The sequence below is a fragment of the Mesocricetus auratus genome, unplaced genomic scaffold, assembly GCF_017639785.1.
Source record: "Mesocricetus auratus isolate SY011 unplaced genomic scaffold, BCM_Maur_2.0 Super-Scaffold_100006, whole genome shotgun sequence".
In the NCBI taxonomy this organism is placed as follows: Eukaryota; Metazoa; Chordata; class Mammalia; order Rodentia; family Cricetidae; genus Mesocricetus; species Mesocricetus auratus.
This window is the reverse complement of record NW_024429190.1, coordinates 72,569,160-72,595,894: the sequence shown is the minus strand read 5'-3', so window position 1 is coordinate 72,595,894 and position 26,735 is coordinate 72,569,160. Positions and strand designations below refer to the sequence as shown.

The 26,735-nt window shown below is 39.3% G+C and overlaps 1 protein-coding gene across 2 annotated transcripts; it reads right to left on the bottom strand.

Moving 5' to 3' along the window:
- Positions 1-3,961: 3,961 nt before the first annotated feature.
- On the bottom strand, positions 3,962-26,504 carry Fgf5 (fibroblast growth factor 5). Of its 2 annotated transcripts, XM_040747459.1 has the most exons (3): positions 25,907-26,504; positions 18,828-18,931; positions 3,962-5,806 (listed from the first exon to the last, which is right to left on the bottom strand). In XM_040747459.1, exons 1-3 carry the CDS (start codon positions 26,253-26,255, stop codon positions 5,459-5,461), a joined length of 801 nt encoding a protein of 266 aa, XP_040603393.1. In that variant the 5' UTR covers positions 26,256-26,504; the 3' UTR covers positions 3,962-5,458. The 2 variants fall into 2 exon arrangements, with proteins under 2 accessions (XP_040603393.1, XP_040603394.1); XM_040747460.1 differs by lacking the exon at positions 18,828-18,931 and having other exon boundaries at positions 5,480-5,806.
- Between the last annotated feature and the right edge of the window lie 231 nt (positions 26,505-26,735).

The window sequence follows — 26,735 nt, the reverse complement described above, 5'->3', positions numbered from 1 at the left end:
CCACTGATACCTACTGACATCTCACTAGGGGTTTGTTTGCCTTACAAAGAGAAAAGAAAAGAAAAGAAAAGAAAGAAAGAGAAAAAAGAAAAAAATCAGGATTTGCATAGTAACCTATTTTTATTATGGTCAATTGAAGTGTCACGTGCTGACTGATGTTGGAACCTAAATCAGCTCATAAATTCTTGGCAGTTTTAATTTGGCCTTAGAATTTATGTGTAAAGAGTCTAAGTACAGTGTCAGGGAGAGTGTTCTCACTCATACTGAAGGGGCTGTCTTGCACCTAACATGAAATTCACTTACCTGGGACAGATTTCCTCAAATACATCTTACTCATCAATCAATTCATCCTAAAATTTGAGCAGCTAAACCTACATGTGTATATTAAGCTCTGTGACTAAGTCACATATCCAGTGACCTCTACAAAGTATATCACAGAAACAGATTCAAAATTACTACCAGCTATGAGGATTTCATAATTGGTGTTTGCTTATTATCAGACTGTAAAATACAATAAGTTCAGATATGCTCCTTCCAGGGTTTAAAAATAAGAGAGCATGCCAGGTGTTGGTGGCGCACGCCTTTAATCCAGCACTCAGGAGGCAGAGGCAGGCTGATCTCTGTGAGTCCGAGACCAGCCTGGTCTACCAGAACTAGTTCCAGGACAGCCTCCAAATTCACAGAAAAACCCTGTCTCAAAAAAAAAAATAAATAGATAATAAAAAATAAAAATAAGAGAGCACAAAGAATATATTGAATAAATATTAGGTAAATCAAACAATCTCATTATCTGAGTGTCTTACACAACTTAGAACTTCAGAGAAAGCTTCCTAAATGACCAGAGATGACAGTGTTTGTGTATTGTTTGGTGAGCTATCATTATTCGAAGGAATGACATCAAGACAGAGTTGCTCTAAGTCCTTTGTAGATTCCTTGAAGACTTGCAGAATATGGAATTATCATTACAAAAGAAACATTAAAAGATGGTGTGGGGCCTGAGAACTATTTAGAGCAACCAATGATGTTGCTACAACCATTCATTGCCCTCTGTATTAATTCACATACCCTCTCATCCATAAAATACTGAGCTCAAGTATGGCCTCAGTGTTGTAAGTCTGCCGATCCAGTCTGACTCTTAGTCCGCTGTTTAGTTCTAGGGGTCAAACATATAGCTTTCTGCATTCTAATGAACATTCTTCTTCTACTGAGCTCTAACCCCAGAAATATTTTAAAACTAAGAACGGGTCTTTTTTTACTTCATTGACTTTTTTTTTCAAGCAACTCTCCAGTTTCATCCAGATGTAGATTATTAGTTGAATCTAAATAAAAACCGTGTCTCTTTGGAAACCTAACTAGAATTGTTCTTGTCTGTTGCAGTACCAGTCTTTCAGTGCTTAATCAGTAACACCAAGATAAGTTACATTATTTGTGGCTACTGTAAAGGGTGTTGTTTCCCTGATGTCTTTCTCAGCCCATTTATCACTTGTACAGAGGGAGGCTACCAATTTTTCTTTTAGCTAATCTTATATCCAGTTACTTAGCTGGAGGTGTCTGTCAGCTGTAGGAGTTCCTTGGTAGAGCTAACTAGAATTGTTAATATTTGAAAACTCATACAATTTATTGTAATATAAAGCTGGGCCTGATGTTAAAGATCAAATGGTAGAGGTCATGTTAGGACTGAGTAACTTGTGGTGTGTAAATAGCTAAGCTAGAAAGTGTTGAAGATTTACTAACTACCACATCTTGTAACTTACAATCACTTTAATGCTGTTTGATAACTTGAGGTACACTTGAATGACTAGTACTGCTTAGACCAATGGTTCTCAATCTGTGGGTCATGACCCCTTTGGGGGTAGAATGATCCTTTTACAGGGGCTACCTTAGACCATAAGAAAACACATATATTTACATTAGGATCCATGACAGTATCAAAATTACAGTTATGAAGTAGTAGTGAAAATAATTTTGTGGTTGGGTGTCACCATAACTGTATTAAAGGGTTGCAACATCAGGAAGGTAGACTGTTAGGTATAAAAAGGTCCCCCACTGACTTTTGTCTCTTTTATCTCCAAGACTTTCAAATAGGGCAAAGAGCTCAAGGGAGAAAGAGATTAAGGGAGAAAGAGATTTTGTCTCTATCTTCATGAGATGAAAATTTTATTTCCAGCACAATTTTGTACAACTAGCTTAAAAACTGAAAGAAGATTGTGAGCTATCATACTTTACCTAAAAGTTCCTTTCTTTTAAATATTTTATAGTGATTTATATTAATTTGCCTATCTGATTTGTGCTTTCTTTCCAGTTCCTAGACTGTGTGTCTTTGGAAATGACTCTTTTCAGTGTCGTTTATCATTATTATACAACAGCATACTACCAGGCCACTATATTTCAGATAAAAGGACAAAGGTGTCTTATTTTATTTATTTATTTTGTTTTTTTGAGACAGGGTTTCTCTGTGTACTACTCCTGGCTGTCCTGGAACTTGCTTTGTAGACAGGCTAGCCTCAAACTCATTAAGATCCTCCTGCCTTTATCTCCCAAGTACTGGAATTAAAGGCGCTCACTACCACTTTCCAACTGCAATACTGCTGACAACAAAGGTGTTTTATATCCACAGTTATTCATAATTAGCTTCTTTAGAAGGAAGCAAACGTTGATTTGAGGAACTATGATGCTGATCATCTTATTTGGGCTCCTCTCTTTATCTCTTTTTATGTTCCAGACAGACTATTGTAAACTAAAAATCAAACATAAAACAATTGGCAAAACTGAAGTATCAGTCTGGTGTTTCTATCTGTTTGGTACAAACTAGTTTCCTAAATATTGATGGTTTTAGATGAACAGGATCCTAGTCAGGAAGCTTTGTTTGATAAGAGATGAGCTAGTTACTTAAAAACAATCAGAAACTGCTCGTGGTGGTACATGTCCTTACCATTTGGGAGGCAGAGGCAGGCCAATCTTTGTGATTTGAGTTCAACCTGCTCTGCAGAGGGAATTCCAGGGCAGCTAGGGATATACACAAAGAAACCTTCTCTCAAAAAATAATCAGAAGGAATTGTACATACGCATATTATCCGTACATGGTTCACTTAATTGAAGCTTTTGACTTAACTGTGCATTAATTAAATGTAACCTTATATTTCCAGTAAACTTCAGATAAATGTAACTTATTTTTCAATTTCAGTATGGCTTTAAATTCTGAAATTAATGAGTCCTGACTTGTGCAAAATTATATGTATATACATATAAGATGATCAGCATCTTATATATATACATATATATATAGAGAGAGAGAGTTGCTCTCCTAATTTAACTTCATATGTTAATTAAATCAAAGTGCAAGATAAGCTATGTTTCTTAGTATAAAGTGTGAGTGGTATTTAGCTGATTTGGTGTATACATGAATTTGTTAACTATCATCTGTTCCTTCCCCATTTATTAACACAATTCCTAATCTCTGCTTCTCTGTGTAGTCTAATAACTTGATGAATAGTTCACAAGACATTTAAATAGACTAGAAGAGGATTTCTAACATCATCCTGTGTAGATAAGGTCATGTGGCAGTTGTATAGGAGTTTGGTGTAGCCTGTTTTGTGCAAAATACCATTGTCTCATTTAAATCAAGAGTATTCTGGAGTATATGCTAATTAAAATTTGTAGCAATTCATTACTTAAAAAATCTTGTGTTGAGTGTGACATTTAGTCAATTTATTGACTTTATAAAAACTCCTAGTCTTCATGCATGATACTTTAGTTCTGGGTATATTATACACAGCATGTACATGTACAGTTTATTCCCATTAAAACTATGCCACCTGTATGTGTGGTACTAAGATAAATTTTGATATGTCTTAGTTTGTGTACCAAAGTAAGCCAGACTTTGTTTTAAGTAAAATGTTTATCAACATGAAACACAGACTTGTGTGAACACTTCTGCTCCATGAAAGACACACACCTAATGGTCATCTACACATTTTATTGCAGCGTTTACGAATATAAGATGAACACTTGTATTTCATAGATCTCCATAAAAATGATTATCCAAGAAAATAAATTTTGCAACTCTTTATAAGTTAAACTTGCTGTGATTTCCATCCAGTGTTTGGCATTTGAGTTGAGAATGAAGTGTCATTTTCAGCTTATCAAATTCCCAAATCAAGCTCCTTTGTTGCAAGGACAGGTGTTTCTAAGATACATCAGATTTTCTTATAGCAGAGTGGACACACTCGCTGCAGTCTTTACTTTTGGGATAGGTATTTGATTGAATAGTAGGAGTATTTTGACCATGAGTCTTGACATGAATACCTGGCCAGTGATTCATCTTCAGTTACACACACACACACACACACACACACACACACACACGCACGCACGCACGCACGCACGCACGCACGCATGCACGCATGCAGGCACCCTGATTAGTTGCTGTCTGTGAGTCCATACAGTAAGGATAGCACAGAGTATAGAAGTATTTTTAAGCACTCCAGCTTCACGGTGTATGCTTCATGGGCAGAATAAAATGTATTCCTTCAGCTGTTCTTGAGTGAGGGTAAGGGGTAGATAAAAGCAGAAGCAAAAGAGACAGAATTAGACGACCACAGATGCTTTACACTTACTGTACTTTTGCCTCTGTCCTTTTCTTTACATCCAACCATTAAATCCATCAAAATGTCGTCATGTTTTCCTCCTTGTAATGGTGAGAGCCCAGCACTAACGTGGTAGGAGTTCACATAATGCCATGACTTTGGAACAATACGCACCTCCAAACTGAGCCTCTGGGGCCATGGAAGCACATTTAAACAATTTAAAGTGTAGAACTAAACACACACAACTTGAGGTATGGCTACAACAAAGTAAACAATGCAGTAAAAAAAATGCAGAGGGATCCACATGCTATCAGACAATCTATCAAAATGTTTATAATCCACAAACAGCAATAAACTGACTGCTTGTGGCAATTAATTAAAATAAGAAAAGTAAGAAAATATGCTCAATGTAGAGGTACCTTAAAAAAACAGGAGTTTATAAAATATTTTATCTGCATTAAAATATTCTTTGGAAAAGAAAAATAAAAATGTATCATGTATGTTCTTTCAGGTTGATCTGTAAAAGGCAGAAAAATACATATGTAGTCCAGGCTACTGAACATTCTAAAAATGTAGAATGCTATATATCCTCTTATCATGAAGCTTTTATACCTCACTGAGCTGAAGGGATGTGCTCTCTGGATCGCTACAGAATCCCACTTCTGTGTCTATTTAAAGTTTAAAAACAAAGCAAAACAAAAAAGGCCGTCTTGTTCCAGTCAAAGCGAAACAGTGACCTGACTTCCACACGTGTCAGCGCAGCAGCGGAGGGACAGAGCGACACTGTGTCCGAAAGTTTCCTCCGGGGCTCCATGATGCCTGTAGAAGGTCCTGAGGCAGAAGAGTGGTTTCTCACAAGGCCAAGATGAGCATCATCCAAACCGAAACTTCAATCTGTACTTCACTGGGCTGGGACTTCTGCGAGGTGGCGACAGGGGGACCTGTGGTTTCACCGGGCGAGGTGGCTTTTTCTTTTCTGGTACAGTGACGGTGAAGGCAAGTTCGGGTTGCTCCGACTGCTTGAATCTGGGTAGGAAGTGGGTGGAGACGTGCTGGGGTTTGACCCTGGGGCTGCAGCCCCGCTTGGCCTTCCCTCGCTTGTTCAGGGCCACGTACCACTCCCGCCCCGTCTTTTCAGTTCTGTGGATTGCTGACGCATAGGTATTGTAGCTGTTTTCTTGAAACCTCTCCCTGAACTTACAGTCATCTGTAAATTTAGCCTAGAGAGGGGAAAATAGGAAATTTAAGTTGTGACAATATTTCAGTATACGATGATAAATACGAAGTCTTGAAAACCCAAGAATTCTATGACCCTCGGACCCTCATACTCCGTTCCTTTTTACTAAGATATGGTCCTTTTAGTGTTGTGTGTGTGTGTATATTTCTGTATTCCAACTTTATTTTTGTAACAGTATTTCTTATTCATTATGTTTAGGTTATATAGTGCCATTGTTTACACAAATACCTGGAATTATCGAATTTAAATATTATAAATTCTCACTTTAATATGTATAAATATTGTTATTGTTTTAAAAATACTTTGGAATTTGGATCTAAAATTTCTTAACATAGGATTTTCCCCTCCAAGTCATAAAAAAGTTAGAACTAGATTTCTAAGAAACAACTGCAAAATAAAACATACATATATGTTTGCAGAGGGCCAAGTGCCTACCAGAAATGCAGTTAGCAGAGTCACATGATTCTTTCGAAACCGGCTTACATTTTCAGTGTTATCAGTGTGATTTTTGACGCCAAGAGAGGGGTGGCATATGGCTCTATTAATATTGCATGGGATAGCGTTCTTTAGGAAAAAAAATATATCTTCACATATGTGGTACAAGAAAGTACATCTGATGCCAGCAAGAAAAAAGTCACCAGCATCATTAGCAACAATTCACCTGCATCTTACCTGCACTCAACAGACTAGCCAGCTGCAAAATGCACGGAAAAGTAGAAGAGCTGACGTCTGTCAAGGTGCAGTTTATGACAAGAGAACGCGAGACACACACACACACACACACACACACACACGTGCAGGGAGCAGGATGACAACAATGGAACAATGGAAGTGTAGGCAAGAGTACAGGGAAGACCTGTGAAAGGGGGTCACCCATAACTGGACGGTATGGAGGCATACGAGTGAACCTCCGGGAAATAGGAGCGTGTGCTCAGACACGATGCACATCGGCAAACAATTCTGTGTGACTGCCGTCTGGGATGTATGGTACTTGTTTGCCAAACTGAGAAGTCTGGAGGAATATGATGGAGGAAGAGTACAGGTGTGCAACTGTCTTCCTGCCTTGCCCTGGTACTACCGACAGAGCTCCAGTTCCTATGCAGAAGTTCTGCCTACGTGGCTACTGTGATCAACACGGTTTCCTAGGGTAATGATCTACAATCTCCATCAAACATAAAAGCCGCCTCAAGTGGCTTAGGAGTTCTGGTACTACTCCCAACTTCCTGGATTCACAATTTCAGGGTTCCTTGTGCACAGGGTTCCTGGGTTTGAGAATAACATATGGCTTGTGGTATATTTCTGTATAGAAAAGTGTTCTGTCTATTGCTTTTTCTAATAATACAAACTTTTCTCTTCAATGCACATCACACACTGAAATCCGAAAGCCTGACTCTTACAAAGAAATATGCACAAAGCCTTTGAGTCCCATAAACTTTTTTTTTAATTTTACTTCTGCAAATCAGAAGACACTACTGGAGGAAAACCAACAGCAGAGTGTTTCCAACAACATAGTTATCTATGTGCAACAGACTCACAAAGTATTTTACACTGGAGCCAGGAAAGTCCCTTTTCAGTGCTATGAAGTAATTAATATGGCTATTCCACAGTACTGGTAGAATTCTGCCTATGATCTGTTATGACAGAAGCAGGTGCGCTACAGAATTACCCCCACATGTGACATCATCTCCGCCTGTCCTTTAACTCCCAAACTTCAGTCTATGTCTACTCCAAGGACACTGTGATGACATGACTTTAGGGGGAAAAAAAAGCACATCATTTGTTCCCGGTTTTTATTAAAGAGACTTCCTTTACAAATTCAATCTAATCTTTTTCTATAGCTGTTTAGCTCTTTAAAAGGTTTTCCCTTTCTTGTAAATAAATGGAGCTGTGATTTTAACATTTTTGTGAGACAGTCTTGCTATATACCCCAGGCTACCCTGGAAACTTTCTGTGTACACAATGCTAGCATCATCAGACAGCCTTTGACTCCTGACCCAGATTATTTTATGGCTTTTTGAGGCAAGGTATTCCTACATGACCCTGGCTGTCCTGGAACTCACTCTGTTGACTAAGCTAGCCTCAAAGTCACAGACATCTGCCTGCCTCTTCCTCCCAAATGCTGCGATTAAAGGCGTGTGTCACCACACCTGGCTTCCAGTTCCATTTTAAAATAAAACTTCAAACCATCTCTGTTACTTGTGGCTCCATGAAATGAGAAATATTTTAGAAAGACAAGAAGCATTTCATTAAAGGAATAACAAACCAGAGCCGCAGATGGGTCTGGGTTCAACTGCTTCGCATGCGCAAGACTCTGCGTTTAATCCTTAGCATCTCAGGCACCAACAGAACCCATTTTATTTCACAACATTGCCAAATAACACAGGCACACACAGACATGTCCAGTTTTTGAAGTGGGCTGTAATGTTTAGTCTTGTTTACTCTCATGGTTTCTAAGGAAGTAAAGATAGGTCACCTTTCAAAGGATGTGTCTGAGGCATGAACATGTGCACACATTCATGGGAGTGTGAGTGTGGCCCTGAACACATGCACACGTGCAAGCACGCACACACACACACACACACACCCCCCATATTTAAAAACGTGTATTAGTTCCATCCTAGAGTGAAAACCCACTTGATCCCAACCCCTAAAATTATTCATCATAGACTTTCTCTACTTTCCGAAGGAGTCATTCGAGAAGGTGATGGCTTTTGAGGTGGCCCATCTTTCAAAGGTCACATGGGGTAGAGATAACAACATGCTAATGTCTGTACACTGTATGTGCCCCCTCATTGAAGGCTGGAGTAAAAAGAGTCAAACCGTTTGGGTTTCCTTAATTGACTTCTAATTTGTGTTTTGTCTGAAAAATCATCCCATATATGATGTACCAGAACTATTTGAACAAATATTTCCATGGCCTTTTCCATTAGGAAATCCAGTTTCATCTTGAACACTGGTTCCTGCCAGTGTTCTCACCTTCTCACGGGGAAGATGGTGACTAAAGAGAATGTCTCTGATACAATGGTCAGCACGGAACATCTTAAGAACAGAGTGACTGGGAAACACGGGCCTACCAAAATACACATCTATTTACCAAAACAAATACAATTACTCTTTTAGAACCTTGGAGAATAACTTTCTAGAGTAATGTTTTTCACTGCTTTCATTAAAAATAGCTTTTTTTTCCGAATAATACATTTTGATTATTTTTGATCACCGTTTTCCCTCCCGCATCTCCTCCTAGATATTCTCCATCTTGCCACCCATATCCGTGCCTTCTTTCTCTTTCTCTCTAGGAAACAAACACACACAAAAACCAAACAAACTAGAATTTTTTTAAAAAAGGAAAAACAAAAGCACGAGAAACACAGACACAAAAACCCATAAAAACAAAAATCAAAAACCATAATATACAAGCAAAAGACCAGTGAGATCTTTTTAAATGCCCAAAACAAAGTGATATGAGGCAAAAAATCTATAAAAGTACCTTTGAGTTCATTTTGTATGGGTGTCTACTCCTGGGCATGGGGCCTGCCCTTAAGTGTGATTTGTGTACCTAGTGAGACCTCTCTGAAGAAAACTAATTCTCCTTTGCAAATGCATTGTCAAATGGAGATAACTTCTTGGTTAGGGACAGGAGCTTGTGTGTGCTGGGATCCTGTCTGTTTTGGATCTGGGCATGCTGGCACGGTATCTGTATGAGTTTATATGTGCCCAAGTCAGTTGCATTTGGGAGACACTATTTCTTTGGTGTCCTCCATCCCCACTGGCTCTTACAATCTTTCTGCCTCCTCTTCTACACAGCGCTGAGGGGAGGGGTTTGGTGAAAATACCCCATTTAGGACTGAGTGTTTCTAGGTTAATTTTCATGTTACATTCTCCTTTCAGTCATAGGACATTTTCTAATAAAGATATAGTTTTCAAATGATAGAAATGCATTATTTCTCCCCCCAAGGGGGGAAGTGAAGTTGACATACACACTTTCATTTATCGAAGATATGATGTAGGCGGGTAAATCAAATGCTAAATTAGCCACTGCACTCGGTACTCAGAACTTTAGTGTCCGACCACTGTTGGTCACTAGGGCAGAAAGGCCTCAGGTCTCTGTCTTTGCTGGGCAGGATGGCAGACACCTGGAATCTCAGCACTCAGGAGGAAAAGGCAGGGGAATGGCCAGGAATCAATGAGATTCGGTCTCAAAAACAAAACAAAACAAGTATCCCTATCTTTGTTTTAAATATATGTTTTAATTGAATGTGTAGCCAAATGTTTTGCTATTTGCTGCTTCTACAGAAAAGAAATATAGGCACATCCCTTCCAAGATTCCTTAAAGAATTAGATTATCTGATTATCTGTGTTTTTCTCTTTAATTTCTGCTCATCCAACAAGTGTCAAAACAAGTTAGGATCAAGAGACCCCAAATTGAACATTAAAGTGAAGTATTAAAATCAACTAATTTATTGTAGTTTACTGTTTCTAACTGTCAAAACAAATTAAATTATGTTTGCTTGAATATGAAAATTATTACATAGAGGGGGAGGATGCTATCGAAAGCAAGGCCTTTTTATTAGCGATATTGTGCTTTCAGCGATGTCGTCCTGGAAAAACTGATCACTACCTAAAACAATTCAATGAGAAGCACATCTCTCGTGCTGCACAGAAATACATGCAAAGTGGACCAAAGATCTCAACTGAAAACCCAGTGTCCCAAAACGGCCAGAGGAAAGCAAAAGGGAATGTATTTACAGTTGTGGCTACTGGCAAGAACTTTCTGAACAGGGCTCCACCAGCTCAGGACACAGCCCCAAGAGTCAGAAGGTAGAATCCAATGAAATTGGAAAGTTTCTGCACACAAAGAAACTATCAGAAATCCTACAGAATGGAATAAAATCTTCGCCAGCTATGCTGCAGGCAGAGAGGTAGTATCTAGAATACATAAAGAACTGCCAATATTAAATACCAAGAAACCAAAACTGCTAGTTGATAATCCTTTGTGAAATGAACAGACAATTCTCCAAGAAGCACATGTAATTTTTAAAAGCATTTCAACATCACCAGCCATCAGGGAACTGCAAAATAAAATTTCTTTGAGTTCCATCTCATCCCAGGAATGGCAAGGAAAAAAAAAAAAGGCAAACCAGATGTCAGCTGGTGATGGTGGGGATGGAGGAAGGAGAAACCTGTATGCCCCTATTAATGGGCATACAATAAACAAGTACATACACTATGCAAATCTGCATGGAACTACTATAGGGCCCAGTTAAACAACCCTGGGCATAAAAAACACCAACTTGCATCCAACTACAAAGACAGTTGCATATCCTTGTTTACTGCTGCAATATTCACAATGGCAAGAAAGCACAACCAGACTAGATTACCCACAAAAGAACAGATAACAGAAATGTGGAACATACATATTCAGAGTGGAATTTTATTCTGCTGTAAAGAATACTGAAAGTTTCAAGAATTTTGTGGAGAGTATTTTATCCGGTATGTTAATCGGTTCACAAAAATTCACATGATCTCTTGAATTTCTTGGTGTTTTTACTAATGTATGTGAAAGGTAGCAGTGGGTACGGGCAACAGAACTAGAAAGGAGACCAGCAGAGGGGAAGGTGTTAAAGAACTTGAGTGCCGTAGCAAACATGAGATGGAGAAGTGGCTTGGGGGTGAGTCCATGGCTACAAGGACGGGCGGATCAGGAGGACTGAGAGAAGGAAAGAGGAAGATGAATAATAATAAGTTTTATTTGAAAACATAATGAAATCTAGTACTTTGTATGATAATTTAAAAAATAAACAAATGGTAGTGTTTCGACTCTACTGTCTGTTCGCACAGTGTGGAATCCCTTCTAAACGATGGATATTTTTAAAGGTCCATGCCACACACCTGCAATCCCTGCACTTGGAAGGCTGAGGCTGAGGATCTCTAGATCCAGACCAGGGCTGTGCAAATACCATTCTCAAAATGTACAATTACGGATGAAAATACATTGCATGAGAGAGATGTCAACTGGAGGGAATTTGGATAGACAGTGCCTAACATATGGAGTTTACAAAGTATTTATTTTACTGTGTTCTTCTCATTGATTGGTTCCTTCCTCCTAAAAATTATAAATTTAAGAAAGAATTGGCTTAATCCAAATAAGCAAAATGTTTTTGTCCGTTGCAATGACAACACTTATTGGCTAAACCATGCTTTAAGCAGTTTTCTGGTAGTATGGATCCCAGCTTCTTGTCCCTTCACCCCCTTTTCAGGGCTGCTTGACTCCCACCTCTACTTATACCAATGTTGCTGCTGGAGAATATGCCAGAAGCTCAGGCTGTGTGTACAGCTGTGCCCTGATGTAGGGCAACGTGCACCCAAAGGAGGCTCTCTTTACCCTTTACCATGTAAGTCATAGATGTGCTAATATATTATTTATGATTTATTAAAGCTTGCCTGAGGATTCAGAAAGCAAAGTCAGTCACAAGCCATAGATGCCAGGCACACACCTTTAATCCCAGGACTCAGGATTAAGAGGTAGACCAATCTCTGTTAGTTCAAGGTCACAGTGAGCTACAGGAAATTGATTCAGTACTAAAGAGAAACAGTTCACACAAAGACTATCTCAGCGCTTGGGATCACACGCCTTTAATCCCAGGACTCAAGAGAGGTATTCAAGACAGGAACAGGGTCTCAGAACTGGCATTCATTCTCCAGACACTTTGAGGATAGGGCAGCATTCTGAGATAGTCTCAAAATTCTCTCCAATCAACTGAGAAGAGGCAGTAGTCTGAGGCTTGGTGAAGAGGTCATGGATGAGCCCTTTTAGTCTGAGGTAGAGGTAAGAGCTAGTGGCCGGCTGCTTTGTTTCTCTGATCTTCAGCTTGAAACTTGAACTCCAATATCTACCTCTGGGTATTTTATTTTTTGTGTTGCATATAAAGACCCATGTGGTAACCTTGCTATGCTATCCTGGGAGGGTCATGGTTCCTACTTGACACCGAACATCTTACCATTCTACATGTCATTTCTTCCTATTGAGGAAACAAGGAAATGTCTAAATTGGGCTTATTCATATCAACTTAGAAATAGAGTGAAAATGCCAACCATGAGACCTCTCCTCTTGCAAGAACTGTCTTAAAAAAAAAAACAAAAAACAGCTAGACCCCAGATTTACATTTCAGTTCTACATGACCGCAGAGAGTTTACTAATTTCAAACAAATATTTAAATAGCTAAGAAATAAACAACTTAAAGGACAACAATATAACTTTTTTTTGTTTTGTTTTACGAGACAGGGTTTCTCTGTTTTGGAGGCTGTCGGTCCAGCCTGGCCTCGAACTCACAGAGATCCGCCTGCCTCTGCCTCCCGAGTGCTGGGATTAAAGGCGTGTGCCACCAACGCCCGGCCAATATAACTTCAAAAGCATTAATCAGAAAGCAGATCTGAAATGCTTATTCCCTGGGCTCTGTCTCTAAGGATTCTATTTTAGTGAGTGTGAGATGAAGGCATGGACTAGACTCATCAGCTGCCTACTAAACAGTAGTGATGGACATGAGGTAAAGACAGTATATGGAGAAGAGGGATAGAAAAAGGGTGTTTCACTTTGGGTGTCTTTAATAGCCCTGTAAAAGTACACTACCCCATATCCAGTGATTAACGTACGTCATTTACCTCGTGCGATAATTCAGATACTATTATTTGGCTTTAAATCAGAAGGGTAGAGATGTGGTCCACCTGAAGTCCCATGTCAGGTGTGTGTCTCTCGTCTCTTCTTCTGACTGGGATTGCAGTTCGTCCCATAACACTGAAAGTTGAGACTCTCCTCAACTTTAGTAGCACACTTGCTGGTAAAGCCATTCCCTAAACCATCAGAGAAATATCACACTCTTACTTACATTAGGCAACGTGGGTTCTGGAGCAACAAGTCCATTCATTTTGCCCAAATCTCTTCAAAAAAGTCCTCTTTGCCCACGTTACAGAAGACAAAGTGAAAGTCAGATAAGGGAATTAATTGCAAAGGCAGAACCCCAAACTCATTTTGGACGCCAAATTACTGAACCTCTCATTCCTCCATGTAAATGTGAAGGTCTTACAGTGCAAAGGATACTTTTATACAAAAGCTCTGATATAACCCATAGTCTTGAATCAAGAGTGCATCTTACTAGGTCTTTCTTCTAAGTGATAATGATAAGTATTGCTCAAGTCTTTCTGTTTCCCCTTTTAGTAAACACACTGAGCTATGGGGGCTGCTGGCTGCTCCCCACTGCCCCCAGCACCTGAAGTCCGGTCCAGACTCTCCTTCCAGACCAGCCAGCTGGCACCCTCTGAACCCAGAAAGGAGAATGTTCTCGGCCTCACCCAGGGCTGATCAGCACACATTCCAAGCCTGTTTCGTCAACTCTGCAATTAGCTTTCCTTCCAAACATGACCCTCTAGAACCCTGAGACATAAGAAAATAACGATTTGACCACGTGCTTTTCTCCATATAGTTAAGCCAACACATTTCTCCCCAACATGCAACAAACCACTATGCATGCTCATGAAGACACTGAAGCACATGTAATCTCCAACTTTCCCAAGACTGATAATATTTTAAAGTTTAAAATACTAAAATGAGCTGTAGGTCTCCAAAAGAATTCCATGATAATGACAACAGAAATCCCTGACACTGTAACAATGTGAGCTCCAGAATCTGTCTTCAAATCTGATTCCTTGGAAAAAGGAAAAGCTAGCAGATAATTGACTATTGTGTTCATAAAAAGTGTGGCCCCAGCCGGGCGGTGGTGGCTCACGTCTTTAATCCCAGCACTCCTTTAATCCCAGCACTCAGGAGGCAGAGGCAGGCGGATCTCTGTGAGTTCGAGGCCGGGCTGGGCCGACAGCCTCCAAAACAATACAGAGAAACCCTGTCTCGTAAAACAAAACAAAGCAAAAAAAAAAAAAAAAAAAAAAAAAAGTGTGGCCCCAAGGAGTGAAGGCGAATAGGATTTGGGATAATCTGACTAACTGAAGAGTTACAGCGATTTTGACCTTTAAATCAGAAGGGAAGACTGAAGATCGTCAACCAGTTGCCAGAGAATACATTCTGGGAGATCTGTTGAAAAAGCTAGCAAGTAATAATAGTTTCCAGGCACTTGTTCCATATTATCTCATGTAAAACAGTCCACCACTGCAGGTAGTCACTGCAGAAAAATGATTTTCCTATTTGTATCACCCATAAAAGCAAAAATGCAGAAGTATTAAATAAAATGACACAAATGTGGCGTGGAATTTGGCTACGAGCAGTCTGTGTGAATAGCTGCATGCCCAGAAGGATTCATGCTCTCATCAGACCCCTGTAAGGAAAACCCAAAAAGGTCCTCTGCGGGGCTTTCTACAAGGACCCCAATCCTGAAGAGCATGAACAGATGAATGACAACCAAGGGCACATGTTCTCAGAAAGTGCCTCCATCTGGTGTGTGCTGAGACAGAGAATAGGAGCCACAGTGGAGACGGGCTAATCCTGCTGGCTCCCTGGGAAGTATTATTGTCTCCTATTCTCCATAACTCCTCGCACATTTTGACAAGAAGACCATACGCTTTCGGACCATAACACCCTTTTCCTTGCTCTCATTACAGACAAAGAGTGTGGATTTGGGTGAGTGGAAAAGTGAGGGGTATCTGGGAGGAGTTAGCAGAGGAAAAACCATAATCAGAATATTTTTGTATGAAAAAAATTATTTTCAGTTAAAAAGATTCTTTAAAAAAGAAAAGAGGGCTGAGATTCTCACATGATAGGAGTTTGGCTATCTTGTGTGTTTGGAATCTGTGGATGGTTTAAAAGAGGTGCATGCAGATGAAGGCTATGGAGAGAGCTTGAAACACCACCTGTCCATGTTTGAGTTTCAAACGAAAAGTCTATTGTGAACTTAGCAGTCAGGACAATAGCCAGCATCAGGGTTGCCTCCTTCATACTGCCTGGGGCTGCCACTTTAGTGTGCCATCTTCGGGTGTGCCAAGGAAGTAGCATTCAGTACATGAGGATATTTAGGAACCAGGTACTTCCTTTCTGCTTGAAAGTTGGGTCTCGAGAAGGATTCTCTAAGCAACACAAGATCACACTGGATAACAACATATATGTCTGTAAAGTTCTGTGGCAGACTCATCCCTTCCCCCCTCTGTAGACTAAAATCAAGTACTGGAGAGTTTGAGGGGAAGGCTAAGAACAAAATAAATGTGTTCTAAATCCAAGGGAAGGTGGAAATTCATTTACAACTTTCCATGTCTAATCTAGAATTTCCCTCCTCTTTGCCAGTTAATGGCTCACTGTAACTGCTCTTAATGATGTGTCACAATGTTCATTTTTTTTATATATAGCATGAAAATTTTACTAAATCAGGCACTTGATAATACCTACGAGCACATGGAAACAATAATTTGTTCGAAAACACAATGTTGTCTTTTAAGTTAATTTGAACCTACAGAGCATTTGGATGTTTAAAGAGGAAATTTGAAAACGATACAGTTTACTTCAATCACATAACTATGTAACCTTAGGAAAATAACTTAAATATCTCAAGCTCTTTGCTGTACTCAGGGTCTGATGAGATAATATGAGTGGAGGGTCTCTTGCAGAGCTATGAAAGTACATCACTCTTGCCTGGTGACTGATCTCTGTTGGCAGAAATGAATTGAAATGGACAATTCAGTGTAGGGGAAATACTTTCCCCAGAGCTGCCTAGATACTTTACACTTCTAGTTGGCATCTACTTTGGATGAAAAAGCTGAAAGGTAGGAACTCTTAATGCCCTTGCAAGATCATTATTATAAAGTGACTCACAAACTAAGCATTACTAAGTGTGAGTTAGGTTTTTGGATGATAATGTAATTTTGTAAATAACAAAGCCAAGTCAAGTAAACACACTGAAAGTTATACGAGTGTTTTTAACGTATTCCACTACAGTGAGAACAGGAAAGAAACCAGCTGGGCATAAAGCCGATAATTGCTATGATTAATGCTATTTCTAAACTCGACTTCTTTAAAAATAAATCGCTTCATAATTTAATTAGCTTTCTTTCCATCTAGAGAAAAAGTGCTAATAAAAGCTCAGATAAGAGAATGTAGGTTTGGACATAATTGTAGGGCTTAATTTTTTATCTATGGTTCAGCTCAAAGTCAGCAGAATGACTTTTATATCAAAGAGCTTCAGTGAGTGACAAGAGCAAGACTTGCTTTGTACTGTTTAAAAGTCATTATTCCATGAAACAACTTTAGCCTGCCAAGATGAGAAAGAATAACAGATGCTGTTTTTTGCGTTATCTGCATTATTTCCACTAGTCATCCTTAGACATTTGGGTCAAATTTCTAGAAATTAGTTACTTGCATTAGACAGAGGAATCATGTATCCTAACCTCTCTGTTTGACCCTTCTAATTGGCATCCATTATAATACTTTGCTTTGTATGGCAATTATCACACACAAAGTTTTATCTATTTTTATATGCACCAGTGCACAACTCAAGAGTATTTTCAGTGTTTAGATTTTTCATCCCACAGGAGACAAACCCATAAGATGTGATTTTTTTTACTTGTTTTGTCCCTTATGATGCTAAGATTTTGAAGGCTTTTACAACCTTAAAGTAGAACAAGGAAAAGTCATTGCTTTCCATCCAGGATATGAATTTTTAGTGATCCAATATTATTCTTAGCAAAATGAGATGTCTGACTTTTCCCCACAGTGATACAGAATGTTTTTCCCCTTGAATAAGTGAAATGTCACTTTTGGTTGTTCAGTCACAGTAATCATTTTTAAAAACTGTGTTAGTCCTAAACCAGAAATGAAATAAATTGCTTTTGTAATTCTTGAAATTAAAGCTTACAGAGTCTAACAAACACTTTTCATTTATCTTAGGTTGTAGTTTGCTACATTTATGCTATATTTGGTTTACTGCATATAATAATACACACTGTTTATTAAATAGTTACAAGGTACCAAATGCTGCCTGAGCACTTTATATGTGCTATCTCACTAAATTGCCAAGTAGCCACAGTGTTCTTCAAGAGTTATTAATTACTTTAGACGCAAAGGAAAGGAAATTGTAAGAGTTTTGCTTATAGAAACGAGTGGAATTCTGTTTAGATTCCTAAAGGTCTGTAAAGTAAAAGGTCAAGGAGTGTCAGTTGATAACACTCTTAAATTAGACTTTCTATCTACTTTGAAAACTGCAAAAAAGTCAATTATTCTTTTGCTATTAATTAAAGGAGTAGCTTTAAAGAATAACTGCCTTTTAAAATCATTAAGTGTGAATAAGTCTGGTATCATGAAAACCCTATATTACTTTTAACTGTGATACCTATACACTAATACAAATAAACAGAATCTGCAATACTAAAAGCTAAGAAACAAATAATTTGTAAACCGATTGCGAAATGTGTACGTAGTCTGAAGAAATGGTTTGAATTCAAGATTAGTATTAAGTAATTATATCCGATGTGACAAAATACAAGATAGAAATTCCCCTACTTTATCCAGCTCAACTTCTTTATGGGAGGTAAGGGGATTTGTGTCTTGATTTTGTCTCTTACTCAACTTTACATGGAAATATACATTACTTAGACCACATTTGATGTCATGAATAACCTGTAAAATCAAATAAGAACTCTCTATTAAACACTCATACCACCAGATAAACACAAAGTTAAGATGCAACAGAATAGCTCATTGCTGTGACAAGTCTCACCCAGACCTCTCTAGGAAACTAACAATGACAGCCAGCATGCAAAGTCTATTTCCAAGTACTTTCATCTTTTACAGTTTCAAAGGTTCTATGAATTTTCAAATCAGTTCAAATGATTACTCACAGACACATACGAAATTGGTTATACATACATGTAAATTCACCAAAAAAAGTTAAGCTCCTTAAGCAAATTGTCTATCTTATCTACTAATTTTGAAAAAAGAAAAAAAATCACTTCACTTTTGTTACAAATGTAAAATCTCAGAGCGCCTTTAACAAATATAAAGTGGTTCTACTTACACTTGCATGGAGTTTTCCTTTTTTTGACATCGCTAAAAATTTGTTGCTGAAAACTCCTCGTATTCCTACAATCCCCTGAGACACAGCAAATATTTCCAAAATACCTAGGATGACAAAAATCCCAAAATAAAACACAGACTCTTCTATACAGAACTGTGAAGAATTCAACATCTACATCAACTGTTCTCAGCCTTTACTATTGTGATTAAAGAGAAGAACACTCGGTGACTTCTGTAACATCCACTATGTTAGTGCAAGCATCCGAGCAGACACTCAGAATGACTAATTTCAAGATTCAGAAATTTGACTCGGCTTCCTCAATATTCTCTATTTGCACATGGTAGATGGCTTTTAGTAAATAGTGTTTGGCATTAGAATCTTTTCAAATCGCAAATATACTGGAAGATATTTTTAAAATATGTTTTAAATTTAATCCTTATTTGTTACTATTCCACCAAAAATGATCTACTTTTAGTATTAGATCATGAATCTGACCTCAAAGCTTGTATAAAAAATTTCAAAAGCCTGGAAAATTATACTTTCTTACATGAGACAAATCCCTCTCTTTCAATCATCACAATTTGAGAACTTAAATAAATATATGCCATATTGAATCCTATAAAAAACATAAAACTACCCTTAAGATACTGAAAACACTATAAATTATTATTACTTCCATGAATTGCTTGATGAATTATGTTTTGAAAAAAATTAGATTTAAGTCATTTCCTAGAAAAATGTAATGATCTGTATATAACATTATTAATGTATAATGCAGTCTGTACCAATGCAGCATCTCTTCATCCCCACAGTCATTTCAAGAACCATGTGTGCTGAGTCAAGAAAGTGTTTACTGTAATTCATGGACTGTATAATATTAAATGTATATTCTGCCTATAGTTAGACAGCCTTCCTGTTACTAACAATAAAGCCTCAAAAATTTTATAGGAATATGAGTAAGGATAATATTCTTGCTAGTTAGACATATGCAATTGTAAATATATATATATATATATATATATATACATGAATATGGTAATATAGTTCATTAGAGCTGAGAAAAAACAAAGAAGCCTTGGAGGAGGGAAAAGCACATCTCAGCACTTGACCACAAAGGTTTCAAGCATACACAACTAGGGCATCTCAGAAGAACTCTGCTGAGGTGATACCCCTTCACTTTTACTCGAAATAGAAATCCCCCCTACAGCACTTGAGGTATGTGCAAAATTTACTAACAAGGACTATAAATGCATGGAGATGAATCAATTTATTGAGGACTTAAGTCTTACAACACAAGCTGAGCACCTGCCATTGTCACAAGCATTGCTGCTTGCTTTCTCAACTTGGTTTGTTCAAAATACTTAGAAAATACCACAGGAAAAAAAAGGAATACCTGGGGGGGGCTACTTTTGTTATTATTGTTTTGAAGTCTTAGCCCAGAGTAAGAAAACCATCTTAGAAAAACTTCAGGTGCCAACTTAAGTAGTGTTTCTTCTCATGAGAATGTTAAGATACACTCAACAAAGAGCTATTTTTTGCTTATGTAAGAGAGTGTTAACAAACACCAGTGTCCTGTATATTGTTTCCTTTAAAATGTTTCTAAAGTGTAATTTGTGTAGAATTTAAAATATAAACATTGTTTGTGATACCCAAAGAATTAGAAGCATCGTCATTTTACCAGGGAATGCGTTGTGAAGTTACATACATCAGTTTATATGGAGTATAATAAGTACATACATGGTGTATTTAACTTTTAAAACTTACAGTGCACTTCACATGTAGAATATTGAGCTTTCTAAAACTAAATTATAAAGATGTAGTATAATATTATTAAAATAAGACTGTATTTGAATTAGAATTAAAGAGTAATGCTGACAGCATCAATAACAAGTTCAAATGTTCAGTTGATTGGGGATGAAATTGTAATCACTGCATAAACATACTTAAACAAGAACATATGCATGAAGAGACCGTCACAGGAGATCTTTGTACAATGATTGACATAACAGCTACAATGGGATTGAAAGATAAAGTCTTGATAGTTTTTCTCCAGTATTCTCATAGCTCTACATTGTTACAGGTGGCTTTAACTCACACATTTATGCACACCCCCAAGAAACAGCTTTCTAAGGTTTTTTGTTTTTTTTTTAATTCAGTATTTTCTATAGCCTAATTATTAGGAATCCTTGACAACAAATGGAAAGGTAATTTCTGATCACCTTATGAATGTGCTCAGCTTTATAAATGTAAATTTGTCACATATCAATGAAAAATATATGGCAGTATCAAAGATCAAATTCTTATGTTTGCAGTCTGACTTTTGAGATGTTGAGAGTAGATGGTTTTATAGACATTTACTTGGTTAAAAAGCAAACAAACAAACAAACAAAACACCCATGACTTTGTTTGATTAAATTACTGCTTTCTGAGCGTTTATTCTTCTTTTGTATCATTTAGCTTGTATCTCAACACACTATATGTGCTTATTATATATGTTCTCATTACAATTAATTTTAAATATGGGGAGATGATGAAATAATGCCTATAAAAATGCTATTTTATTATACATTGCCTGCTTTGTCTGATAAATTCTATTATAAAAATTGTGTGTTGCCAGACAATGGAAAAGACTATATAATTTTAAGATTTCATGTGTCTGAAAGCTTTATACATCTGTGCATGTATGTATATATGTATATGTATGTATGCATGTGTGCATGTGAGAACTGTTTCTCATACAGGCAACTTTGGAGGTGATCTTTTAAATCTGAATATAATTTTGATCTAATATTGCAATCATTGCTAATATCAGAATTTCTGAACTAATGTCAATGATGATTTCACTGTGTCTTATTTTCTAGAATACTGGTGTAATTCTACACAACTCACAATGGGTTTTCTGTTCTTCTTCCAAGAGAGCACCAGCTATCTATGTTATGTACTGTACATTGCAAATCTCAGTACCTCATTGGAGATTCTAGGAAATGCTTTAAACATATGTATATTATACCATGAACTAATGCATCCTAAGAAACATTTCTCTAAAGCTGACTTTGAAAAAGTCAGTATTGTCTGTACCCTCATCTTTAGGAGTTGGTGATAATAAACTTGAAGAAAATTTCTTGTTCAGCCTGTGGACGTCAAAACAGTTTCCTTAAAACTGTGGAAGGCAGTTCTCTCACAGACCAGGCAGTGACTGTCTGTAATGTTGCACTGCTGTAGAAAACACCACCCCCACCCAATATAGGGACATTTGTTTTGAGTTGCTCTTATTACTGTGTCTGTCTCCTGTTTGAGGATGGGTAAAGACAACTTATGGACAATAATTCATACTCAGGTTTTGAAGATGGTGTGCTATTTTTCCCAAGATATTTAAGTTAAGAAGAGAGAGAGAGAACACTTTCTCAATAAAATGTCAGGATTGATACCAAGGTTGAAGGAGTCAAAATATTTTTGGTGTCTCTACCATTGATCTTTAATCTCCTTTTTCAAAGGATAATGATTCTTTATGAATAACTTTACTTGAGTAGGAAAACACATACATAGCTTCCTTTCTTGTTCTTCTTTAGATCTCTTAGTATCAGAAGGCTCTGTTGATGGTGGGGGACTTGGAGAATAAGAGCTAGAACAACACAGATATCAAATGTATTCAGAAGCTTTCAATAACATTTGAAAATTCCCAAAGAAAAATATGGCGACACTGAAGTTTCTCTACTTTCATCCATGGCAACAGATTTCTATGCCAAGTTATCAAAACTTAGTCTTCAATGATCCAATTTAGCACAGTCTTTGCTGATTAAATTAGTAACAGAATTTCCCTGCACAGTAAATTCTGATTTCTCCAACCCCGGGAAATGTCTTATGACTCTGTGACACCAAAATGGATAGGCGAGTCAGATTCTCAAAACAAAATGTAAAAGTGAGGACTTGCTTAAGCCAAAATGCAAATGAAATTTTCACATTTTGTGTGATTGCTTTGTGTAGCTGTCGCCTAAAGTTTTCTCCTCTGAACTTATACTAATTTATAGATTCAATGGAACAAGATACATCAACCAAGAGGACTATATTGAAGCTAAACTTGACAGGTTCTAAGTTAAAGCAACTGCTCCTTTCTCTTCAAGGTTAGAGCTCATAGCCGAATCTTCTTCATTCTTAATCCTTCCCCAGTATTTCCTTCCTGTAGGCAATGAGCTAGACACCAAATTCTAGTATGGTGCTCTCCTGAATGAGGTAAACCAGGGCCTTACTAACTGATGCACTTGAAGGAATGTTTCAATACCGATGGCTAGAGCATGATTTTGATAGTAAAACTAAACAAACCTTCACAATTGACAAGTATATTTATTATTGAGAAAAAACTTGACATTTCACCTGACCAAAATAAAGTTTCATTGTGGCATCTTAAAGAACCTTTTATACTGAGGTTTTATTGCAATGTTCTAGCGGTCTCTCTTATGAAACACAAACAAACGTTTCCACATATATTGTAAGTCATGGTCCAAGGTCAATACCTTAGTTTACACAAATTTCAGGAATCTATCAAGCACTGCCTTCAAAGTATGCTAAATAATCAACAGCAAGTAGCTGCCGCTTTTCTCCCATGACTTCATAAGTGTAAAGAGCCGTGGTAACTTTCCAAATTCCATGCCTTCCCACTTCACATAGAAACATTTAATAGAACATTGTTGGGAACTATGGAGGGCAAGGCCAGAGAAAATGCAAACAGGAAAAGAAAGAGGCACAAGAGTAACCAAAACATAGTATCTCCCAAGGCAGGTGCCCTACATTGGGTACATGAATGAACGAATGAATGAATGAATGGGTGAATGAATGAAAGCCAGTCTTTTGAAACATACAAATTAAACTCTGAATGGCTGTTTAAAATTGGGGGAGGGCTGGGAGTTAGGAAAAAGCTACTTACAAAGTCTCATTAGTTCCTGCTTAGGACACATCTCCGTTGTTTGGTGGTCATCTTTCAATGAGGATGTTAAAATAAGTTGGTCCTTGGCAATAGTGGATAGCTGGATAGTCTTTAGCCTAAATTAGGTCTGTTACTATGTGCTTCCTTTCTTTCATGTGTGTTTTTGCAAACCCCCTTCTAAACAGGCCTAAACTGTAGTCACTTGTAGTTTCTATGTGCTTTTGTAATGCAGAAGGGGACCATCCAAAATTACCTCAGGCACCAGGGATCCCAACCCACCACTTGCTACCTGCTACTTTGGGTCTCTCCTGAGCAAGCAAGGGTTATGTGTAGTTGGTGCCAGTTCTCTGGATAAATTCACAGCAACAAACTAGAGAACGGCTTTCTCTGGGAGCTAGGGGGATTGCTGCAAGTGGAGACTGAGTTTTGGTGTCTCCTGAAAAAGGAGGAGGGTGAGTAGAAATACTGAAACAAAAGTAGCTCTCCATCAGAGCATCAGAAACTCCACCCTTACCAGAACAGACTGTTCCCTTCATCAACAAAGACCAGAGTACTTTCAAAGGTGAAGAGAGGTGGGGTCCATGGAGGAGCCTGCTGGAGCCCTGGGACTCAATGTGATGGGAGCCTAGAGACCTCTCTGTTTTGCTCGCCTCTCCACCTGCACCTCAGCCAGCTGAAAAGGTGCACTCCAAAGACAAAGCAAACAGCCTGTTGACTTGGAACCGCACCTGTCGGGACATCCCTGCCAGATCTCACGCTTCTGATCCTCTTAACTCATTGAAAGAGGCTGGCCAGCCCGCCACCCCACCTGTGCTTCAATCTCCAAACCCTCTCCACAGGCCCCAGCCGACAGTCAGCCCAACAAATAAAGCCCGCGGTTTTTGGAGCTGAATAAACACAAACGTTCTAGTCTCTGGGGGACACTGGTCGGGTGAGGTTTACCTGGGAGCCACCAGGAAGACTAGAGGGGCCAGGTGACTGCACAGCACTATCTCCTGGCCCCATTTCCGTTCTCCCTGGGAGTCTGGGAGGTCCCTGCTGTGGCTTTTATCTGGAGGACTAAGCCCTGCTGGAAAAGCGATCTGAATCTAGCCAAAATACCTATGGACCTCAGAGACAAGCCCAGTTCCCATGCACACAGCCCCAAATCACCGCTGGCTTCAGCGCCTAGGAGCAGGGAGGGGGATGCGAGTGGCAGCTGCGTTGGTCCAGAAAGGCAGATGAAATGGAAGGACGCGGGTGGAGCGGAGGGAACGCGGGGGCAGTGAAAGCAAGGAAGAAAGGAGAAGAGAACTCAGAAAGTGAAATTTCAAGTTGGGTTGTTGTTATTTTAAGTTATGCTCAATTTACAACCATTCCCAACCTCTTCTGTGTTTCTCTTAAAATTAAGAACTTTCCTCTAACTGTCCCTCTGAGTCAAAGGCTAAGAAGGTATTGTCAGGATCTCTCGGTTTACTATAACATTAATAAAACCAACACGGACTCAGTCATACTATCATACTGTCTGCGCAGTTTTCCAGATCGTGATGCCGTCTTGCAAACAGGAGTCTGTTGTCCGTATGTACATACACACTCTACATGGACATGTATAGCTAGTTGTGTGTGTAGTTGTGTGTGTGTGTGCATTCATACGTGTGTGAAATATGCCTATGCGTGTAAAGTTACATTCACATGTTAATATAAACCTATAATGTGGATATATATATATATTTATATTTATATATGGTTGGAGAATAGAAGTACTCATATATCTTATTTTCAGAAACTAACCTGAATTGTGTACAGGGAAAAAGAGATATACTTTGATACTTAAAGAAAAATTAGATTGTAATTCATAAGTAGAAAGAAACTGTACCAAGAGGAAGATTTGTACTTCTTGCATTATTTTTCCTCCAGCTATGATGGGGGGATCTTTTCGGCCAGGTCATTCTGGAAACGAGCTGCCTGCCTCGTCAGGGTAACCTCCACCTGGGGAAGCGTCATGCCCGCTGCCCAAGAGAGAGGGATGCATGTGCACGGACCCTGTAGACGCATCTTCACGAAACCTGCCAAACTATTTCCAGAATCAGCGGAGTCCCAGAACCTGTGCTCCTGTGGCCCAAAGCAACACTGCTCCCCCCAGCCCAGAAGAGGTTTTGTTGGAGAGTGAGCAACTTACTTAACATACTGGCTTCGTGGGAGCCATTGACTTTGCCATCCGGGTAGATCTGCAGATGGAAGCCAATGCCCACTCTGCAGTACAGGCTGCCGGTCCGGCGCCCCGAAGGGCTCCACTGGAAACTGCTGTGCTCCGGGCTGCTTCCTTGGCTGCCCGGGGAAGCCGCGACTGGGGAGGAGGCAGAAGACGAGGAAGACGTCGTGCTACTTCTGCCCCGGCTGCCACTGGAGTCTCCCGGGTTCCTCGGAGCCGCGGGTTGCCCTTCGGGAGTGAGACGCTTCTCCCCGTGAGCCCAAGCGCTGAGGATCAGGTGGCTGCAGAAGAGGAGGAAGAGCAAGGACAAGCTCATTCTTCCGGCCGCGGGGGTCCTAAGTGCATCTTGCAGGGCTGGCTCCGGGCTCCGTAGCCCCCGCGCTGCTGCGTGCCTCTGGCGCTGCCTCCCTCTCCGCACTGGGTGGACATAGCCTCGGGGAAGGGAGAGGGAGAGGGGGAGAGAGAGAGAGAGAATGAGAGAGAGGCCACCCGAGCGGATCTCGGCGCTGGCACCGGGATATTTATAACGCCAGTGATCTCACTGCTCCGTGCACGCCTGCGAAGCTTCCCCTCACCCGCCGCTTTGTGTACTCACTGGCCGGTGCGGGGAGGGAGCGCCGCGGTCCCGGGGGCGGGGGTGTGAAGGAGGAGGGAGAAGTGATCCCGGGAGTGGGAGGAGGTACCTTGTCCTCAGATGATGCCCCCAGGACGTTGGCTGCGCCCAGGCACCGGTCATGCACCCCAGAGTTCTCAGGAGCCACAGGGTCACCCCACCCCTTGCCCCTGCCAGCCACGC